The sequence below is a fragment of the Mirounga angustirostris genome, unplaced genomic scaffold, assembly GCF_029215605.1.
Source record: "Mirounga angustirostris isolate CCGP_5_RB_7025 unplaced genomic scaffold, mMirAng1.0.hap1 SCAF_16, whole genome shotgun sequence".
Classification (NCBI taxonomy): Eukaryota; Metazoa; Chordata; class Mammalia; order Carnivora; family Phocidae; genus Mirounga; species Mirounga angustirostris.
In genome coordinates this window covers 57,923,147-57,941,136 of record NW_026991724.1, presented here as the reverse complement: position 1 = coordinate 57,941,136, position 17,990 = coordinate 57,923,147, and the positions used below count along the sequence as shown (strand labels likewise).

Genomic DNA, 17,990 nt, shown 5'->3' with positions numbered 1-17,990 from the left:
ATAAGAACGGCGGCCTCACTGCCACTTTGGAGGCAGTGAAGTTTTTAAAATGTTCACTATAGTCCCTTTGGAGGGCAGTATGGTTAGTACATGAAACACTGGAAACAACCTAAAGTTCCATGGGGCATGACTAGAAACATTAGCAGCAGTTTGAAAGAATGCACCAGTGATACGGACATCGATGTATTTGACTAAAGGACATTGAAACAGCAAATTTTGTAGACTTGCACAGAATTATGTTTTTAACATGTTTCTAATACATTTAAATAAGTATGCAAATGTTTCAAAAAGGTTCTGGAGAGACACATGCCAACTGATAAGTGTTCCTTCTAGGGAGGAGACTGGGATTGGATATTCTGGTTAAGAGGAGACCTAGTGTTATCTGTAGTATTTGAAGTTCTAGGCAATAATGTAATAATATAAGAAATTTAAAATATGAAAAAATTAACTTATGGAAACTTGGGTAGTTAGCATGAGAGTTGGTGGCTAAGTCAAAACCTTTTCAGCAATTTGGAGAATCTCTCTTTGACTTGCTAGTCCTTCCCATGCATACAAAGATCTCAGTAACCCTTCCTATTCAGGGAAACTGATCTACAGCTACCTGGGGTAATCAAGCCATATCATTTTTTTCTTTTTTTTAAAGATTTTATTTATTTGACAGAGACACAGCGAGAGAGGGTACACAAGCAGGGGGAGTGGGAAAGGGAGAAGGAGGCTTCCTGCTAAGCATGGAAGGACCAGGACCCTGGGATCATGGCCCAAGCCGAAGGCAGACGCTTAACGACTGAGCCACCCAGGCGCCCCCATTTTTTTAAAGTAATTTCTACACCCAATGTGGGGCTCAAACAACACCAGGATCAAGAGTCACATACTCTACTGACTGAGCTCTATTGACTGATATAGCCAGACGCCCCAAGCCATATCATTCTTTTTTTTTTTTTAAGATTTTATTTATTTGAGAGAGAGAGAATGAGAGACAGAGAGCATGAGAAGGAGGAAGGTCAGAGGGAGAAGCAGACTCCCCGCTGATCAGGGAGCCCGATGCGGGACTCGATCCCGGGACTCCAGGATCATGACCCGAGCCGAAGGCAGTTGCTTAACCAACTGAGCCACACAGGCGCCCCCAAGCCATATCATTCTTAAATGTTGGAACAGTTAAGGACCGTAACATATGAAGAAAACGATCAGCTATTATAATAAGGACCAAGAGACAGCACTAAACCTAAAGTGGAGAAAGTTACATAATGACAGAAAAAAACTAAAAATTTATGTCAGATTTGAACAGGTTAATATGGAAAGCTATCAAAAAAGAAACAGAGGGGCACCTGGATGGTTCAGCCGGATAAACGTCTGCCTTCGGCTCAGGTCATGATCCTTCTGAGATCAAGCCCCAGGTTAGGCTCCCTGCTCAGCAGGGAGTCTGCTTCTCTCTCTACCCCTCCCCCGCTCATGCTCCCAAAGAAATAAAATCTTAAAAAAAAAAAAAATTAGATAGTATTGTACACCTGAAACTAATATTTAAACACTGTTAACTATACTGAAATTAAAATGTTTAAAAATCATTAAAAAAAAATATGTACAGAAAATGTTTTCTAGAAAAAAAAAGTCAGAACTCCTAAGAATGAAAAAGTTATTGCTGTAATAAACTTAATAGAAGTTTTATCTTTTTTAAAAGATTTTATTTATTTATTTGACAGAGAGAGAGACAGCAAAAGAGGGTACATAAGCAGGGGGAATGGGAGAGGGAGAAGCAGGCCTCCCGCTGAGCAGGGAGCCCAATGCGGGGCTGGATCCCAGGACTCTGGGATCATAACCTGAGCCAAAGGCAGATGCTTAATGACTGAGCCACCAGGTGCCTCTTAATAGAAGTTTTTTTGTTTTTTTGTTTTTTTAAGATTTTATTTATTCAGGGGCGCCTGGGTGGCTCAGTTGGTTAAGCGACTGCCTTCGGCTCAGGTCATGATCCCGGAGTCCTGGGATCAAGTCCCACATCAGGCTCCCAGCTCAGCGGGGAGCCTGCTTCTCCTTCTGACCCTATCCCCTCTCATGCTGTTTCTTTCTCTCTCTCTCAAATAAATAAATAAATAAATAAAATCTTTAAAAAAAAAAGATTTTATTTATTCATTTGACAGAGAGATACAGACAGAGTGAGAGAGCACAAGCAGGCAGAGCCAGAGGCAGAGGGAGAAGCAGGCTCCCCGCCAAGCAAGGAGCCCAATGCGGGGCTCAATCCCAGGATCCCAGGATCACGACCCAAGCCAAAGGCAGACGCCCAACCAACTGAGCCACCCAAGCGCCCCCTTTAATAGAAGTTTTAAAGAAAATTAAGAAAACTTTCCAAATTCATAAATTAAAAGAAAATAAGAAACAAAAAGGACATAGAAGTTTAATTAATAGGAGTTTCAGAGAAGTTTACAAAGAAAATATAAGGGATATATCAAATAAATGAGAATCTTTCTAAACTCAAGAAAGTTATGAATATTCAGCTTGGAATAGCTCACTGAGTGCTGGGCAGGCTGAACTGGCAAAAACCACAATTACAACAGAAAAAAAGACATCCAGAAATATGCTTGTGAAATTTCAGAATATTGAAAGTGAAACCATCCTAAAAAGCTTTAAAAAAATGTGAATATTTCCTAAAAAGAACATTCAAGATAGTGTTAGCCTTCCCTCCTATTAGTAATATTAGATAACAAAACAGAACAGCACCTTCCAAGTTATGAGCTAAAATTACTTTGAATCTAAAAGTCTATACATAAACAACAATAAAGCATGAGGCCAAACACTGATATTCTGTATATGCAGTTTGCTTCAGTTTACTTTCATTTACCCTTTATTAGGGTATTAAAGGATCAACTTTAGTGAGATCTGGATGGAAAAGGAAGGTGGCAGCAGGAAAGGCTTCAATAAACAATGGATCTAACCTGAGAAAGTGGTGTTAAGGATGACTAGCATTGTCATTGCTCTACAACAATCAGACCAAATTACTGGTAGGCTAAGAATTCAGGGATTCAGTGAAGAAAGTCTTCAGGAAGACTGGAATAGGTTACGTTAATAAGTATGAAATCGGAGGATTTTAGCACTATGGTAAAGATGAGTTCTCCTTAGGAAAATGGAAAGAAAGGCAATTATTGGCTGGAAAAACAAAGGGGAAACCATACCAGTTATCAGGTCTGAATATAAAACAAGCCCTGATGAAATGTGGTATGATTCATAGAATATAAAAAAGATAAACTGCATTTGACTGATACTAGGAAGATAATCCTTTAAGCACAGACTGGGATCCTAACATTGGACCTATAGAGAAAGAAATGTAATCACATATTGCCTGGCTCCAACTCTTCAGAGAATATTTACCTAATGATAATGATCAAGTGCTATTTTATTTCCAATTTTATAATATATAGACAAGTCACTTATATATGTCACATATATACAAGTCACTGTCTCTGTATATATAGGCCTATATATTGCCTATTTAATAATGTAAAAGGCAAAATGTAGCTGATAGATTGGATGGTGGGAGGTTGATAGCAATAATGAGAGAATGAATGAATACAAGGATAAGGGGCAATATTCTGATAGAGGGGAGTCAAGAGATCTGTATAAATTTGATAGAATAAGAAATAAAGGTTAGCTAATAAACAGGAGACTGAATTTATAATTTACTTAGCGGGATGAGTTAAATTCTTATCTTTCCTAAGAAAGATTACTAAAGAGTCTATAGTTGATAAATGGAGAAACAGCAACTGCCATAAAGATTCTGACCGAGGGGGTGCCTGGGTGGCTCAGTGGGTTAAGGGTCTGACTTTGGCTCAGGTCATGATCTCAGTCCTGGGATCAAGCCCTGCATCAGGCTCCCCACTTAGTTGGGAGTCAGCTTCTCCTTCTGCCCCTCCCCCCTGCTCAGCTCAGGCTCTCTCTCTCAAATACATAAAAAATCTAAAAAAAAGATTGATGAAAACCTAATTCCAATCAGCTTAGGAGAAAGTATTTATTAGTAGTACCTGTAACTGAAAGGTGTAATGTTTATTTGGTACAGCTTCAAGCAGGTACTCAGACTCATCAGAGATTAACTGCTCTGCTTTCAGTTGTTTCATACTCTGGCAGATTCTTTCTTGGTGAAAAAAATGTCATCTGATACTAGACTTAAAAGGTCCTTAGAGCTTTTAATCTCAAAAGGAAGGTGATCTTCTTTCTCTTAGCCTCCATGTCAGAGAGGAAAAATAGGATTTGCTCCAGTTTATGCTATGTGCATACTCTGGACCAAGCACTGGGTCCATGGTATGGGATACTCTGGCCAGTCTGGGTTAAGTGCATATGCCTCCAGCAGCAGATTTGTATCACTGGATTGAACAGTTCACAAAATTCCCAAGGAATGGGGGCAGCGTCGACGGAGGTTGAGATTCAGTTCCCATAAAGAAAAAACTTGACCTGAACTGACATGAGGGCATTTATCGATTCACTAAATGTGTGACTATTCCTATGTTTTGCTGCAGAGTGTGTTTGATTAGGTGGTGTGCTGCCACAGCCCCTGTAGCAAGGGTAAGTTAAATTGCCATGGGTGAAGTGGACTCAATTTAGCTATCTTGCCAGTAATCCTAAAATGGATGCATGCTAGACAAGGCAACCTCAACAGCAAGAGACGACGGCTTGGGTGACAAGCAGTTAAGCCTCATCACCTGGACCATTCATGCCAGAAGACTTCAGGGGAGTTCCTTTTAAAACCCTCCAAAGGTGGCTTCCTTCACAGAAGGTGTCAGAGACAACCAACAGAAAGTGAAGCTGTTTATATAAAGGACAGAAGACCTGATCTACAAAGAGGATTGCCTTCAAGTGAAGAAACTTCATTTTTACCCCACCTTTCCACTGTAAGTGGGACATACCCATAAGGAGGCAAATTCAAGAAGGAGCCTCTAAATGTATTTACTAATTTCTGAATTTAAAGAGGTGGAGGGGTGCCTGGGTGGCTCAGTCAGTTAAGTGTCCAACTCTTGATATCGGCTCACGTCATGATCTCAGGGTTGTGGGGTCGAGTTTCCCACTGGGCGTGGAGCCTGCTTGGGATTCTCTCTCCCTCTGCCCCTCCCCCTCTAAAAAATTAAAAAATAAATAAAAAAAAATAAAATAGGGAGGTGGAACCAAGTTGTATCTATCCATTTCTCCTTTCTGAAACCAAATTAAAGCAACAAGAATAAGAAAAACATAGGAGAGCCATCTTTGATGAAGTAAAGAGGTATCTACCATTCTGAGCCTCAAAATCCATAAGGAAATGCTGCTAAATGTGGTAAGAATCCTGAGAGGAAACTGATGCTGTATTGAAGAGCATAAAATTCCTCCAAAGCACTGTCATATCTGGAAAGGCAAAAGAAAAGGCACTTTGAGGGGTGCCTGGGTGGCTCAGTCAGTTGAGTCAGTTATGCTCTGCACTCAGCATAAAGTCGGCTTGAGATTCTCTCTCCCTCTCCTCCTCCCTGCCCCCATGCTCTCTCTCAAATAAATAAAATCTTAAAAAAACAAAAACACCACACCACAGCACCTTGATTGGAACCAGTGTTATATCAAAAAGTCTGACTTTAGAAGCCTCCCTAAATTATTTACCGTTGCAGAGTGGCAGGGTGAGTAGCTGAAGGGTCCAAGGAGGAAACACTTAGATTTAGAAAAGGTAATATCACATGACAGGAGAAAAACTGCTAATGACATGTAAGGCTGCAAGGTAAAGGGGTGCCTGGGTGGCTCAGTTGTTAAGTGTCTGCCTTCAGTTCGGGTCATGATCCCAGGGTCCTGGGATGGAGCCCCGCATCAGGCTCCCTGCTCTGTGGGAAGCCTGCTTCTCCCTCTCCCACTCCCCCTGCTGTGTTCCCTCTCTCGCTGTGTCTCTGTCAAAAAAAAAAAAAGACTGCGAGGTAAAGGCTAAATCTTTATATTCCAAGCGTGTGGGCTATGGACTGGCAGTATCAGCATCACTTGATCATTTGTCAAAATTCCAGAATATTGGGCCCTAATCCAAACCTACTGATTCAGAATCTGCATCTCTATAAGATCCCCAGGTGATCTGAATACACAGTAACGTTTGAGAATCACTGGGCTAAAACAAATTTTCTGCCAGTCTGGAGCACTGCCCTTGGATAAGTAACTAGATCAAGAAGAGCTCTATTCATTCAAAAATTTAAAAGTCTAGCCTTTAAGAGAACCTACAGAATAATGTTAGACTAAGACTTAACAGAACTTCCTTCCATCAAAACTGAACAACAAAAAAGTGCCGGCACCAATGAAAGAGTAAAGTGATACGACCTCACATCACACACTAAAAGTTTAATACAGAAACAAGGCCACACTAAAGAATATGCCAGGATCTTTGGTACTTTCTGCCCTTGGTAAGACTAGCAATAATGGGGAAAAAAAGTAGGTAGAAGAAATTTTGAAAAACTATACTAATATATTCCAACTTGGTGAGCAAGATATAGGCAGCACTGAGTAAAGCGCATAAAATTTGTCTAAGAATCCCTCATTCTAGAGAAATGGTAGTTTGAATAGAAAAGGCAAGTTAAAGACCTATTAGAATTTGCCTTTTTTTAAAAAAAGCACGGAGCCCAATGCCTGAGCCTGATCATGACCTGAGCCTCCCAGGACCCTGGGATCATGACCTGAGCCGAAGGCAGATGCTTAACAACTGAGCCACCCAGGTGCCCCTTGCCTATCTTTCTGATCCAGGAACTTCTCCTCCAAAAATATTGGTAAAGATTTTTAAAAGCACATGTACAAGAATGTAAATTGCAACACTTTTTTGTTTAAACTCTACATCCATAGTGATCCCTGTTCTCCTTAAATGTGTATTTGAGATATGCACTTCTGGTGAAGACAGAATTATGGGGGAATAGTTTATCCTCCCATCTGAAACAGTAAAAACTGGACAAAATATATGAAACCTTGGTTTCAAGACACTGGACATAAGGCAACAAGACTGAGATCCTTGAAAAATGGAAAACAAATGAGAGGAGTACTAGGATTTACCCAAATAACTACATAAAGAGAGTTTCCAGGCTATCGTCTGAGTTGAGGACACGGATCTGGGAGTTAGGGACATTGAGGTGGCTGGAGTTCCCAGGATGAAGTGCCTGAGAGCTCTTAGAGAAAAAAACCTTTAGACATCAGAATTTTTTATCTGGGTAAATACTAGTTTTTACTTAAACACTGATCAGTGCATGCATGTGAGGAAATCACCTGAATTACCTGGGGAAACAATGGATAGAATTACAAAGAGAAATGGACAAATCCAAAATTATAATAAGAGATTCTGACACACATCTGTCATAAGAACAAGTAGACAGAAAATCATAAAGGATATTGAAGACCTGAACTGCACTATCAGCCAACTTGACCTGACATTTTAAAAACCCTCCACCCAAGAATAGTATACAAATTATTTTCATATGCACCCAGAATAGTTACTGAAATAGACCATATTCCAGGCTTCAAAACATATCTCAATAAACTTAAAAGGATTCAAGTCATACAAAATGTTTCCTAACCAGAAGGGATTAAATTAGAAACCAGTAAATGAAAGATACTTGGAAAATCTCCAAATGTTTGGACCGAAATGGTAACCCATGGGTCAAGAGAGAAATCAAAGGGAAAATAGGAAGTATTTTAAATTGAATAAAACTTAGAATAGAGCATGTCAAAATGTGTGGGATGCAACTAACAGTTCTTAGAAGGAAATGTAATAGTACTAAGTTACAAAATTTTGAAAGCTCCTAGTGACTTTAATTTCCACCTTAATTAGAAAATGAAGAGCAATGAAACACAAAGTTAGCAGAAGAATGGAAATAATTACTAATAGAAATAAATGAGATAGGAAACAGAAAAATAAAAGCAGGTCAATAAAACCAATGTATCTTCATTCAGACTGCTGAAAAAAAAAATACACAAGTTACCAATATCCGGAATGGCAAAGGTGATGTCACCACAAATTCTAGTTATGAAATGGGTTAAGAGAATGTTGTGAACTTTATGGAAATAATTTGACAACTTAGGTGAAATGAGAAAATTTCTTGAAAGAAACTACCAAGCTTTCTCAAGAAGGAACAGATAATCTGAACCGTTATTTTAAAAATGGAATTTGTAATTTAAGTCTCCCAAACATTTTCAGGTATCTTACTGTTATTGCTAGTTTAGTTCTGCTACAGACAGGGAATGTACTTTATGTAACTGTTCAAAACTTAAAATTTATATTATAGTCGTGTGTACTTCTTCATGTATACTCGAAAAGAATGTATTCCGCTTTGTGGTGTTTTATAAATGTCAACTAGTTAACTTGGTCAGTTGTATTGTTCAGGCCTTATATTCTGATTTTGTGTCTACTTCTTCTACTAATAGCTGAAAGACAATGGTGAAATCCCCAGTAGTGAATTGGTCTATTTGCCCTGTTTTTTCACTTGTGTAATTTGTACCTCTGTAACTTGATACATATCCACACACTTAGGATTGTTATTTACCTGGAAATTGATTCCTTTGTTATATAAGGTTTCTCTTTATCCCTGATTACATTTGTTGTTCTAAAATCAGCTTTACCTGATACTAACATAGTGATTCCAACTTTCTTTTTGTGTTTGCATGATCTATCTTTTCCCCACTAGTTAACTTTTTAATTATTTATGCCTATATAAAGTGTGTTTCTGCTAGCATATACTTGGGTCCTGTTTCTCCAGTCTTACAATCTCTTGTCTTAACTGGTATGCTTAGACCATCTGCATTTTCTTTTAAGATTTTATTTATTTGAGAGAGATCATAAGCAGGGGGAGAGGCAGAGGGAGAAGCACACTCCCCGCTGAGGAGGGAGCCTGATGCCGGGCTCAATCCCATGACTCTGGGCTCATGACCTGAGCCGAAGGTAGACACTTAAAAACTGAGCCACCCAGGCACCCCTAGACATCTATATTTGATGTAATTTAAAAATATATATATTTGGATTAAAATCAATCCATCCTCTTAATCATTTTCTAATTGTTCTATTCTCCAGCTTTTGTTCTTTTTCTGCCTTCTATTGGGTTAACTGAATATTTTTAAATTATTCCATTTTATTCTATTAACTTAACCTCCTTAAAAAGTTTGTGATTAACCTAAAGTTAACATGTATCTTTAATTAACCAGAATATATCATCATCTTGTGCCACTCAGCAAGATCCTACACAACATATTCCCAGTTTGTCTCCCATCCTTTGCACTTGTCATGCATTTTACTTTTACATGCGGTAAACACACAAAGCATGTTACTGTTTTAAAATTATCTTTTAGACATTTACGTAAGTGAAGAAAAGATGAAGTGTTTTACCTTCATTTATTCCACTTCTCTTCTTTCCTTTGTGTATATCCAAGAATTTGTTATGGTTTCACATTCCTTCTGCTTCAAGCACTTCATTTATTTCAAATAGAGAGGTCTTATGGCAACGTATTGTTTTTGAGAAGGTCTTCATTCCTCTATCAATTTTGAAAGGTATTTCCATGAAGTTTCAATAAAGACAGCTTTTTCCTTATAGCACTTTACAAATGTCATTATTGTCCTCTAGTTTGCATTACTTCTAAGTCTACTGTAATTTCCCCCCCCTAAGTCTGCTGTAATTCTTATCATTGTTCCTTTGTAATTAAAAAATCTTTCTTGGTATTCTCTGAGCTTTATATACCTATGTTCTGGTGTCATTCAGCCATTATATCTTCAAATATTTCTTCTGCTCCATTTTGTCTATTCCTTCTGGGATTCCAGTTATGCATGTGTTGGACCAGTAGACCTTTCCCTACAGCTCTCAGATGTTCTTTTTTGTCACCTCCCTGTACCCCTTGCCCTGCCCCCCCCCCAATTTGTTTTGGTTTGGGTGATTTTTACTGACCTACTTTCAACGTCACTTATTCCCTTGACTGTGTATTATTGATGAGCTTGTTGAAGGCACTGTTTGTGTTGATTTCTAGCATTTCCATCATTCATCTCTCTGCTCAAATGACCCATGTAATTTGCCTGTTGTGCAACTTTTTTATTAGAACTTTAACATATTATAAATTGTCCAACAGCTATGTAACTTCTGAGTAAGTTCTGGATTCTTCTGTCACTTGGTAGGGGTGGGAAGTGTAGATTTTTCTTGCTTTTTTGTATGCCTTGTAATTTTGCCCCCCGCCTACCCCAGCTAAGAATCTTGTGTAGGACAGTAAAAACAGAGGTAAACATTTCCTGGAAATGGCCGTGTCATTCCTTCTGTTAAGCCTTGTGTGTGTGTGTGTGTGTGTGTGTGTGTGTTGGGGGGATGTCATTAATACAGACAGGAATTGGACTAGATTTAAGTTTGGTTGTTGCTGTGGTTACCCAGAGTGCACCCGTCTTCAAACATTACTAGTGATTCCTTAAAATGTGAGCCTGTTTTCCCAAGGGTTTATCTCAATGTCTGGGTCACCTTCAGGTTTAAGTGTTCCCTGTCAATTATGCCTCAGAGAACATCTGATATACTAAAACATTTTCATTAATTCATTTATTCACCCAATATTAAATAAGTGCTGACTACTTCCTGTGTGCCAGTCACTGTACTAAATACTGAAATCTGCAATTCCCTTAATACTCCACAACCCTCTGCCACTATTCTGTGTATCTGTACTTTCTCTTTGCCCTCAGTAGCCTTCCAACTTTTGTGTGCCTAGCCAACTTTAATGTCCTATTCTTCCTTTAATATGGTCACTATCTCCAAGTGATCCCTGTCCCCAAGTCCTCCATTCACCTTGGAGTTCACCATCCTCTTCTATTACCTGTGTACCTTAGATGTTTCCACATTTTAACATCCTGTATTTCCTTGTAAACTCTAAGTGTCTGCGGAGTGCCTGAGTGCCTCAGTCAGTTAAGCGGCTGCCTTCGGCTCAGGTCATGAGCCCAGAGTCCTGGGATCGAGCCCCAAGTCAGGCTCCCTGCTCAGCAGGAGAGCCTGCTTCTTCCTCTCCCTCTGCCTGCTCTGCCTACTTGTGCTCTCTGTCAAAAAATAAAGAAAATCTTTAAAAAGAAAACCTAAATTAAACCGGGGTGCCTGGGTGGCTCAGTCATTAAGCATCTGCTTTCAGCTCAGGTCATAGTCCCAGGGTCTTGGAATCGAGTCCCGCATCGGGCTCCCTGCTCAGCAGGAGGCCTACTTCTCCCTCTCCCACTCTCCCTGCTCGTGTTCCCTCTCTCACTGTGTCTCTGTCAAATAAATAAATAAAATCTTAAAAAAAAAAAAACACCAAAACCAAAACTGTCTGTAAGCAAGAACAGTGTCTTATTAGTGTGCATGTGTGCGTGCGTGTATATGGTTTGTGACCAATGATTTAGAAACAATCTCTATGGCAGATTGGCAGAAGAATTAAACAAAGGGAAGGGTATGGAAGGGGAGGGAGAATAGACATGCCTCTCCATGAGCCTTTTCTGTGTTATTTGCTCACCTATTTGCTCCACGTGTCAGAAATATTTTATGCTGATTTTACAGAACTACCATGACAAGTGTAAATGAAAATTAGCTGTTCTGTTATCCTGTATGCATGCTTACCCTTCGCAAATCTGGATGTTATTTTCCCAGTTGTGGTCACAGAGTGACCTAAAGCCATGTGGTCATGCGTTTCAGAGTTATCTTAACAGGATATGGGTGTTTTTAAAAAATGGCTTTTGCAGAATAGTGCAACTGTATATAGCCCAGTAACAAAAAAGAACTCTGATTTTATTTCTCACATACTTTGCATAAGCTGGAAACAGAGACTAAAAGCTATTATATATGGTGATTAGCTGATAGGAAAATAGCCTGGTACATAAATTCAGGGTATTTCCCCCTGTATTAGCCAGCTTGGGCTGCCATAACAAAATACCACAGACTAGGTGACTTAAACAAAAGAAACTTACTTTTCAGTTTTGGAGGCTAACAGTCCGAGATCAGGGTGTCACATGGTTGGGTGGTAGTGAAGGCTAGCTTCCCGGCTTATAGACAGCCATCTTCTTGCAGTATCTTCACAAAGTAGAAAAAGCAAGCTCTCTGGCATCCTTTCTTTTTTTCAGACACTAATCCTATCATGATGCACCCTCATAACCTCATCTACCCCTAAATAGCTCCCAAAGGTCCCATTTCAAAATACCATCACATTAGAGGTTAGGGGTCCGAAATATGAATTTTGAGAGGACATATTCAAGAAATGGCATCTCATTTTTCCACCAATCACTTACTGCACGCCAGGGTTCTTACATGAAAATACCAATGTTTATTTATATAAATATAGACAAATTTATTTTCAATAAAACAGTAACAAATAATTTCTCCCTGCTTTTAAGTTCTCATTTCTCTGGTTTCTTTTTTCCCATTAGCCTGTCTCAGGCTTGTTAGATTTTTCACACCATGAATATCATATATTTTCATATGGAGACAATATGGTAATGACAACTGATTCACACAATTATGAGTGCTATCTTTATCCACTTGAAGACTCTTCTCTTTTCTCACCCACAATTTTCTGCCAGCTGGAAGTAGCACCCTGGTTTGCCCAGGAAATCTCTTATATGTGACAGTTCCAGTCCTAAGAGACAAACTCAAACTCATTCTTCATGTGACCTTAAATCAGGCTCAAAGCCCCATCCAGAAATATGGACTTTGTAGCTCTACTTTGTCGTATGTGACTAATGAAATAGCTTTAAATTACACTGGAAATAAAATATCAGTAATTTTTATCACATGAGGAGTAGTATTCATTAAAAATGACTGATCCAATCATCCGAGCTTGCTATTTTGAAATTAAGACCTATGGTAAGGTCATGGCCTCAGCTGATGACAAATCATCTGGTCAAAGTCATCAATGACTTTTGCTCTTTGGCTTTCAAGTGGGACACATCATCAAATGGTCCCATTTTTACAAAATTTATGTTATAAACAAATGCATTTTCCTATGCCTTGGTCTCTCCTACTTTGAAAGCCTCACTCTATGCTTTCACATATTTAAAACAAACTTAGGCTTTTTCTTCAGAATGTGTATTCTGATGTCGAATCAGGGATGAACTCCGACTATATGCCTTCCCACATTTACTACATTCATATGGTTTCTCTGAAGAATGACTTCTCTGATGCCGAATAAGATCCGAGCCACTGCTAAATGCCTTCCCACATTCATTACATTCATAGGGTTTCTCTCCAGTATGACTTCTTTCATGTAGAATAAGGGATGTGCGTTGACTAAAGGCCTTCCCACATATTTTGCATGTATATGGTTTTTCTCCAGTGTGAATTCTTTCATGTTGGGCAAGGTGTGCACTCTGACTGAAGGCCTTCCCACACTGATCACATTCATAGGGTCTATCTTCAGTATGAATTCTCTTATGTCGAGTAAGAGATATTCGGTGACTGAAGGCTTTTCCACATTCTTCACACTGATAGGGTTTTTCTCCAGTATGAATTCTCTGATGTTCAATAAGAAATGACTGACGGCCAAAAACTTTACTACATTTATTGCATCTGAAAGGTTTCTCTTCAGAATGAATGTTCTGATGTATTTTAAGGTTTGCAGTTCCAGAAAACATCTTTCCACATTCCTTACATTCAAACATTTTCTTTTTCCTTGTATGAACTTTCTGATGTTGAATAAGGGATGAATGCCGATTACAGACCTTCTCACATTTACTGCATCTGTACAGTTTCTCTCCATTATGAATTCTTAGATGTAGAATAAGGGTTGAAAGCCGCCTGAAGACCTTCTCACATTTATCACATTTGTAGGTTTTCTTTGACGTGTGAATTCTCTGATGAAGCATAATGGATGAAATCCTATTAAAGGATTTTCCACATGCTCTACATTTATAAGGATTCTCTAAATGGTGACTTTTCTGCTGTGGACTCTGACCTAACACCTTCTCACTTTCATGGGTTTTCTCTCCAGTATGATTTCTTTTATGTATAACAAGGGCTGATTTCTTATTGAAGCCTCTCCCACATTTATTGCATTTATGAATTTTCTTTCCACTGTGAAATTTCTTATGAAGTAATAGGGATGACATTCGAATGAAGTCTTTCCCACACTTTCCACACTGGTGGATGTTCTCAACAAAACTAATTTTCTGGCCCACACTGGGAGGTGGGCACTGACTCAAGGCCCTCCCACAGTCAAAGGTTTCCTTTCCATTATGAACTTTCCCATGTAGAATAAGAGATGTTCTTTGAATGAAGCTTTCTCCACATTTATCACATTTATAGCTTTTCCTTCCATTGTGAATTTTCTGATGAAGAATGAGGGATGAGATCTGTCTGAAAGCTTTTCTACAATTACTGCATTCATAAGGCTTCTCTCCAGTATGAGATTTCTGATGAAGTTTAAGAGATAAGCTTTGACCAAAGGTTTTCCCACAGTCATTACATTTTAAAGATTTCTTCCCTGAATGCACCTTCCTGGGTTTTATTAGAACTGAACTCTTCTTGCTGCCTCTCTTTCCTGTGGGAACTTTCTGTGATGCAGAAATTGGTTTCTGATAGATGCTTTGCCCAGATTTGTTGCACAGATTTGGAGGTAACTTCCTGGTCTCAGATTTAGACCCTGAGTCTGAAAGATAGCAAGAAATTCAATATTTGTTTTCCTATGCTGGAAAAATGAAGCTTCTGTGCAGTCATTATCAATGATGATAATAATAATACTTATCAAAATAGTAACAATGATGACTTAGTCTCATTATAATTTTAGCGTAATAAGGGCTTTATAGAAATATTTAATAATTAGAATTCAGGAAATCTTGCAATTTGAAATGAATAAAATTAAAGTTTTATTTGTAGGATAAATTCATACCATATGCTACATTAAACTCCATAGAGTCTTCATTGGATGAATGTACTTTTATTATATGAAATGTCAAAAATGACAGAAGGTAACTACAGACAGAAAGTAAATTAGTAGTTGCCTGGGGCTGGAGATGGGAATAGGGATTAACTGTAAATGGACATGAAGAGTTTTATTAGGGTGACAAAAATATTCTAAAACTAGATTATGATGATGGCTACACAACTTGTTAAATTTATCAAAAACCACTGAATTATACACTTAAAATGGGTGAATTTTACAATTTTACAATATGTAAATTAGGACTCAATAAAGTAAATTTTTTGTGAAGTCATAAATTTTTAAAATGTATTCTTAAAATCAAATCTTTAAAAAACAACTGGACTTCTGGTGTCCAGTTCCTCATGTAAGAGGCTTGGAAAGCACAACTTCATCCAAACAAGTAAGAAGCTAAGTACAAACCACTGCCTCCAACTCCGGTTGCTTCTAGCCATCCTGTCCCTCCTAGGGGGCAGGGGGGATGGGGATGGACTGAGAAACTTGTGATGTTCACACTCCAGAGGCAAAGGCACCCTAAAAGACTGAGGCCTAATCCTAGGACCATAGAATGCGTCCCATCCCAACGTACCTCATCACTAACTGTTTACAACAGTTCTTTCTACCTGGTACATCACCTCTGGCCGTTAAGAAAAAATTACAAGGCAGTGCTCGCTTCGGCAGCACATATACTAAAATTGGAAGAAAAAATTACAAGGCATACAAAAGGCAAAACACACAATTTGAAGAGACAGAGCAAGCATGAGAACCAGACTCAGATATGGCAGGGATGCTAGAATTATCAGACCAGAAATTTAAAACTGATTAATATGCTAAGGGCTCTAAGAGATAAAGTATACAGCATATTAGAACAGATGGGCAATGTAAGCAAAGAGATGGAAATGCAAAGAATCAAAACATTAGAGATCAAAAACACTATAACAAAAAAACACTATAACAAAGAATGCCTTGAATGGGCTTATTAGTAGATTCAACATAGCTGAAGAAAGATTCTGTGAGCTAACTTATCAACAGAATCCTTAAAAACCAGAAAGCAAAGTAAATAAAGACTGGGAAACAAAACAAAACAAAACAAACCTCGACTCTCCAAAGACTGTGGGACAACTACAGAAGAAGTAACAAATGTGTTATGAGAATGCCAGGATAAAAAAAAGAGAAATGAAAGAAGAAACATTTGAAGCAATAATGAATGAGAATTTCCCAAATTAATGTCAGACAACAAATCATGATTCAAGATGCTCAGAGAACACCAAGCAGGAAAAATGCTAAGAAACCTATACCTAGGCATGTCTTTTTCAAATTGCAGAAAATTAAAGATAAAGAAAAATTCTTGAATGACGGCATAGGGGAAAAAGGACCTCACCTACAGAGGAACAATGAATTGCATCCAAATTATTAGAGACCATGCAAGCAAGAGAAGTGGAGTGAAATATTTAAAATGGTGACAGAAAGAAACCACCAACCTAGAATTCTGTACTCTGTCAAAATAGCCTTCAAAAGTGAGAGGAAAAAAGACTTTCTCAGATGAATAAATATTGAGGGAATTTGTGGCCAGCAGTACTGCCTTGCAAGAATGTTAAAAGAGGGGCGCCTGGGTGGCTCAGTCGTTAAGCGTCTGCCTTCGGCTCAGGTCATGATCCCAGGGTTCTGGGATCGAGCCCCGCATCGGGCTCCCTGCTCGGCGGGAAGCCTGCTTCTCCCTCCCACTCCCCCTGCTTGTGTTCCCTCTCTCCCTGTGTCTCTCTCTGTCAAATAAATAAATAAAATCTTAAAAAAAAAAAAAAAAGAATGTTAAAAGAGGTCTGTTAGAAGAAAAATAATACAAGTCAGAAACTTGGATCTACACAGAGAAGGGAAAAGCAATGAAGAAAGAATGAGTGAAGACAAAAAATCCCTTTATTTTTCTTATCCTTAATTGACTGAAACAATAATAGTTTGTTCAAAATAATAGAAACAATGTATTCAATTGTGTATGCTTATGTATTTATCCTATGTATACATGTAAATATATACATATTTGCTTATATATACGTACTTGCTTACATATATTTATATATAAATGAAGTGAATGACAGCAATGATACAGATGATAGGAGGAAGGAATTACCATTATTTTATTATTATAAAGTCCTCATACTACCCATGAAGTGGTATAGTGTTATCTGAAAGTGGACCTGGATTAGCTGTAAACGTATAAATTCTAGGGCAACCACTTAAAAAAAAAAAAAAGATATATTATAGATACCTATATCTATATCTGTATATCTGATATGCTAAGGAAGGGCAGAAAATGGAATCATAGAAATGCTCATTTAAAACCACAATAGGAAGGGGTGGGTGCCTGGGTGGCTCAGTCAGTTAAGCATCTGCCTTTGGGTCAGGTCATGATCCCAGGGTCCTGGGATTAAGCCCCTCATCGGGCTCCCTGCCAGCGTGGAGTCTGCTTATCCCTCTCCTCCACTCTCTCTCAAATAAATAAATATTTTTTTAAAAAATTAAATTAAATTAAAAAATAAAACCACAATAGGCAGAAAAAGAGTGGAAGACAAAAACAGGAGCAAAGAATAAAGACAACAAATAGAAGTATTTATTATATATGTAGTAGATATCAATCCAACTATATCAATAATCACTTTGAATGTCAACAGTCTAAACCAATTAAAAGAGACTGAGGGCGCCTGGGTGGCTCAGTCGGTTAAGCGACTGCCTTCGGCTCAGGTCATGATCCTGGAGTCCCGGGATCGAGTCCCACATCGGGCTCCCTGCTCGGCAGGGAGTCTGCTTCTCCCTCTGACCCTCCTCCCTCTCATGCTCTCTCTATCTCATTCTGTCTAAATAAATAAATAAAAAATCTTTAAAAAAAAAAAAAAAAAGGGCGCCTGGGTGGCTCAGTTGGTTAAGCGACTGCCTTCGGCTCAGGTCATGATCCTGGAGTCCCTGGATCGAGTCCCGCATCGGGCTCCCTGCTCGGCGGGGAGTCTGCTTCTCCCTCTGACCCTCCCCCTCTCATATGCTCTCTCTCTCTCAGTCTCTCTCTCTCAAATAAATAAATAAAATCTTAAAAAAAAAAAAAAAGAGACTGAATTTAATCTAATTCAGAGTGAATTAAAAAACACAGCCCAACTGTG

The 17,990-nt window shown here is 38.6% G+C and overlaps 1 protein-coding gene across 12 annotated transcripts in view; it reads right to left on the bottom strand.

The window, feature by feature from the left end:
• Positions 1–17,990, bottom strand: part of LOC123856179 (zinc finger protein 582) — a 109,022-nt gene that overhangs the window by 51,271 nt on the left and 39,761 nt on the right. For 2 of the 12 annotated variants that reach the window (XM_045892381.3, XM_045892382.3), the window contains one exon: positions 12,060–14,574. The exons of the other annotated variants lie outside the window; for them this stretch is intronic. In XM_045892381.3, the coding sequence (XP_045748337.2) occupies positions 12,995–14,574 (1,580 nt within the window). In that variant the 3' untranslated portion in view covers positions 12,060–12,994. Of the gene's footprint in view, positions 1–12,059; positions 14,575–17,990 lie in introns of those variants that run through there. 12 annotated transcript variants of the gene reach the window in all.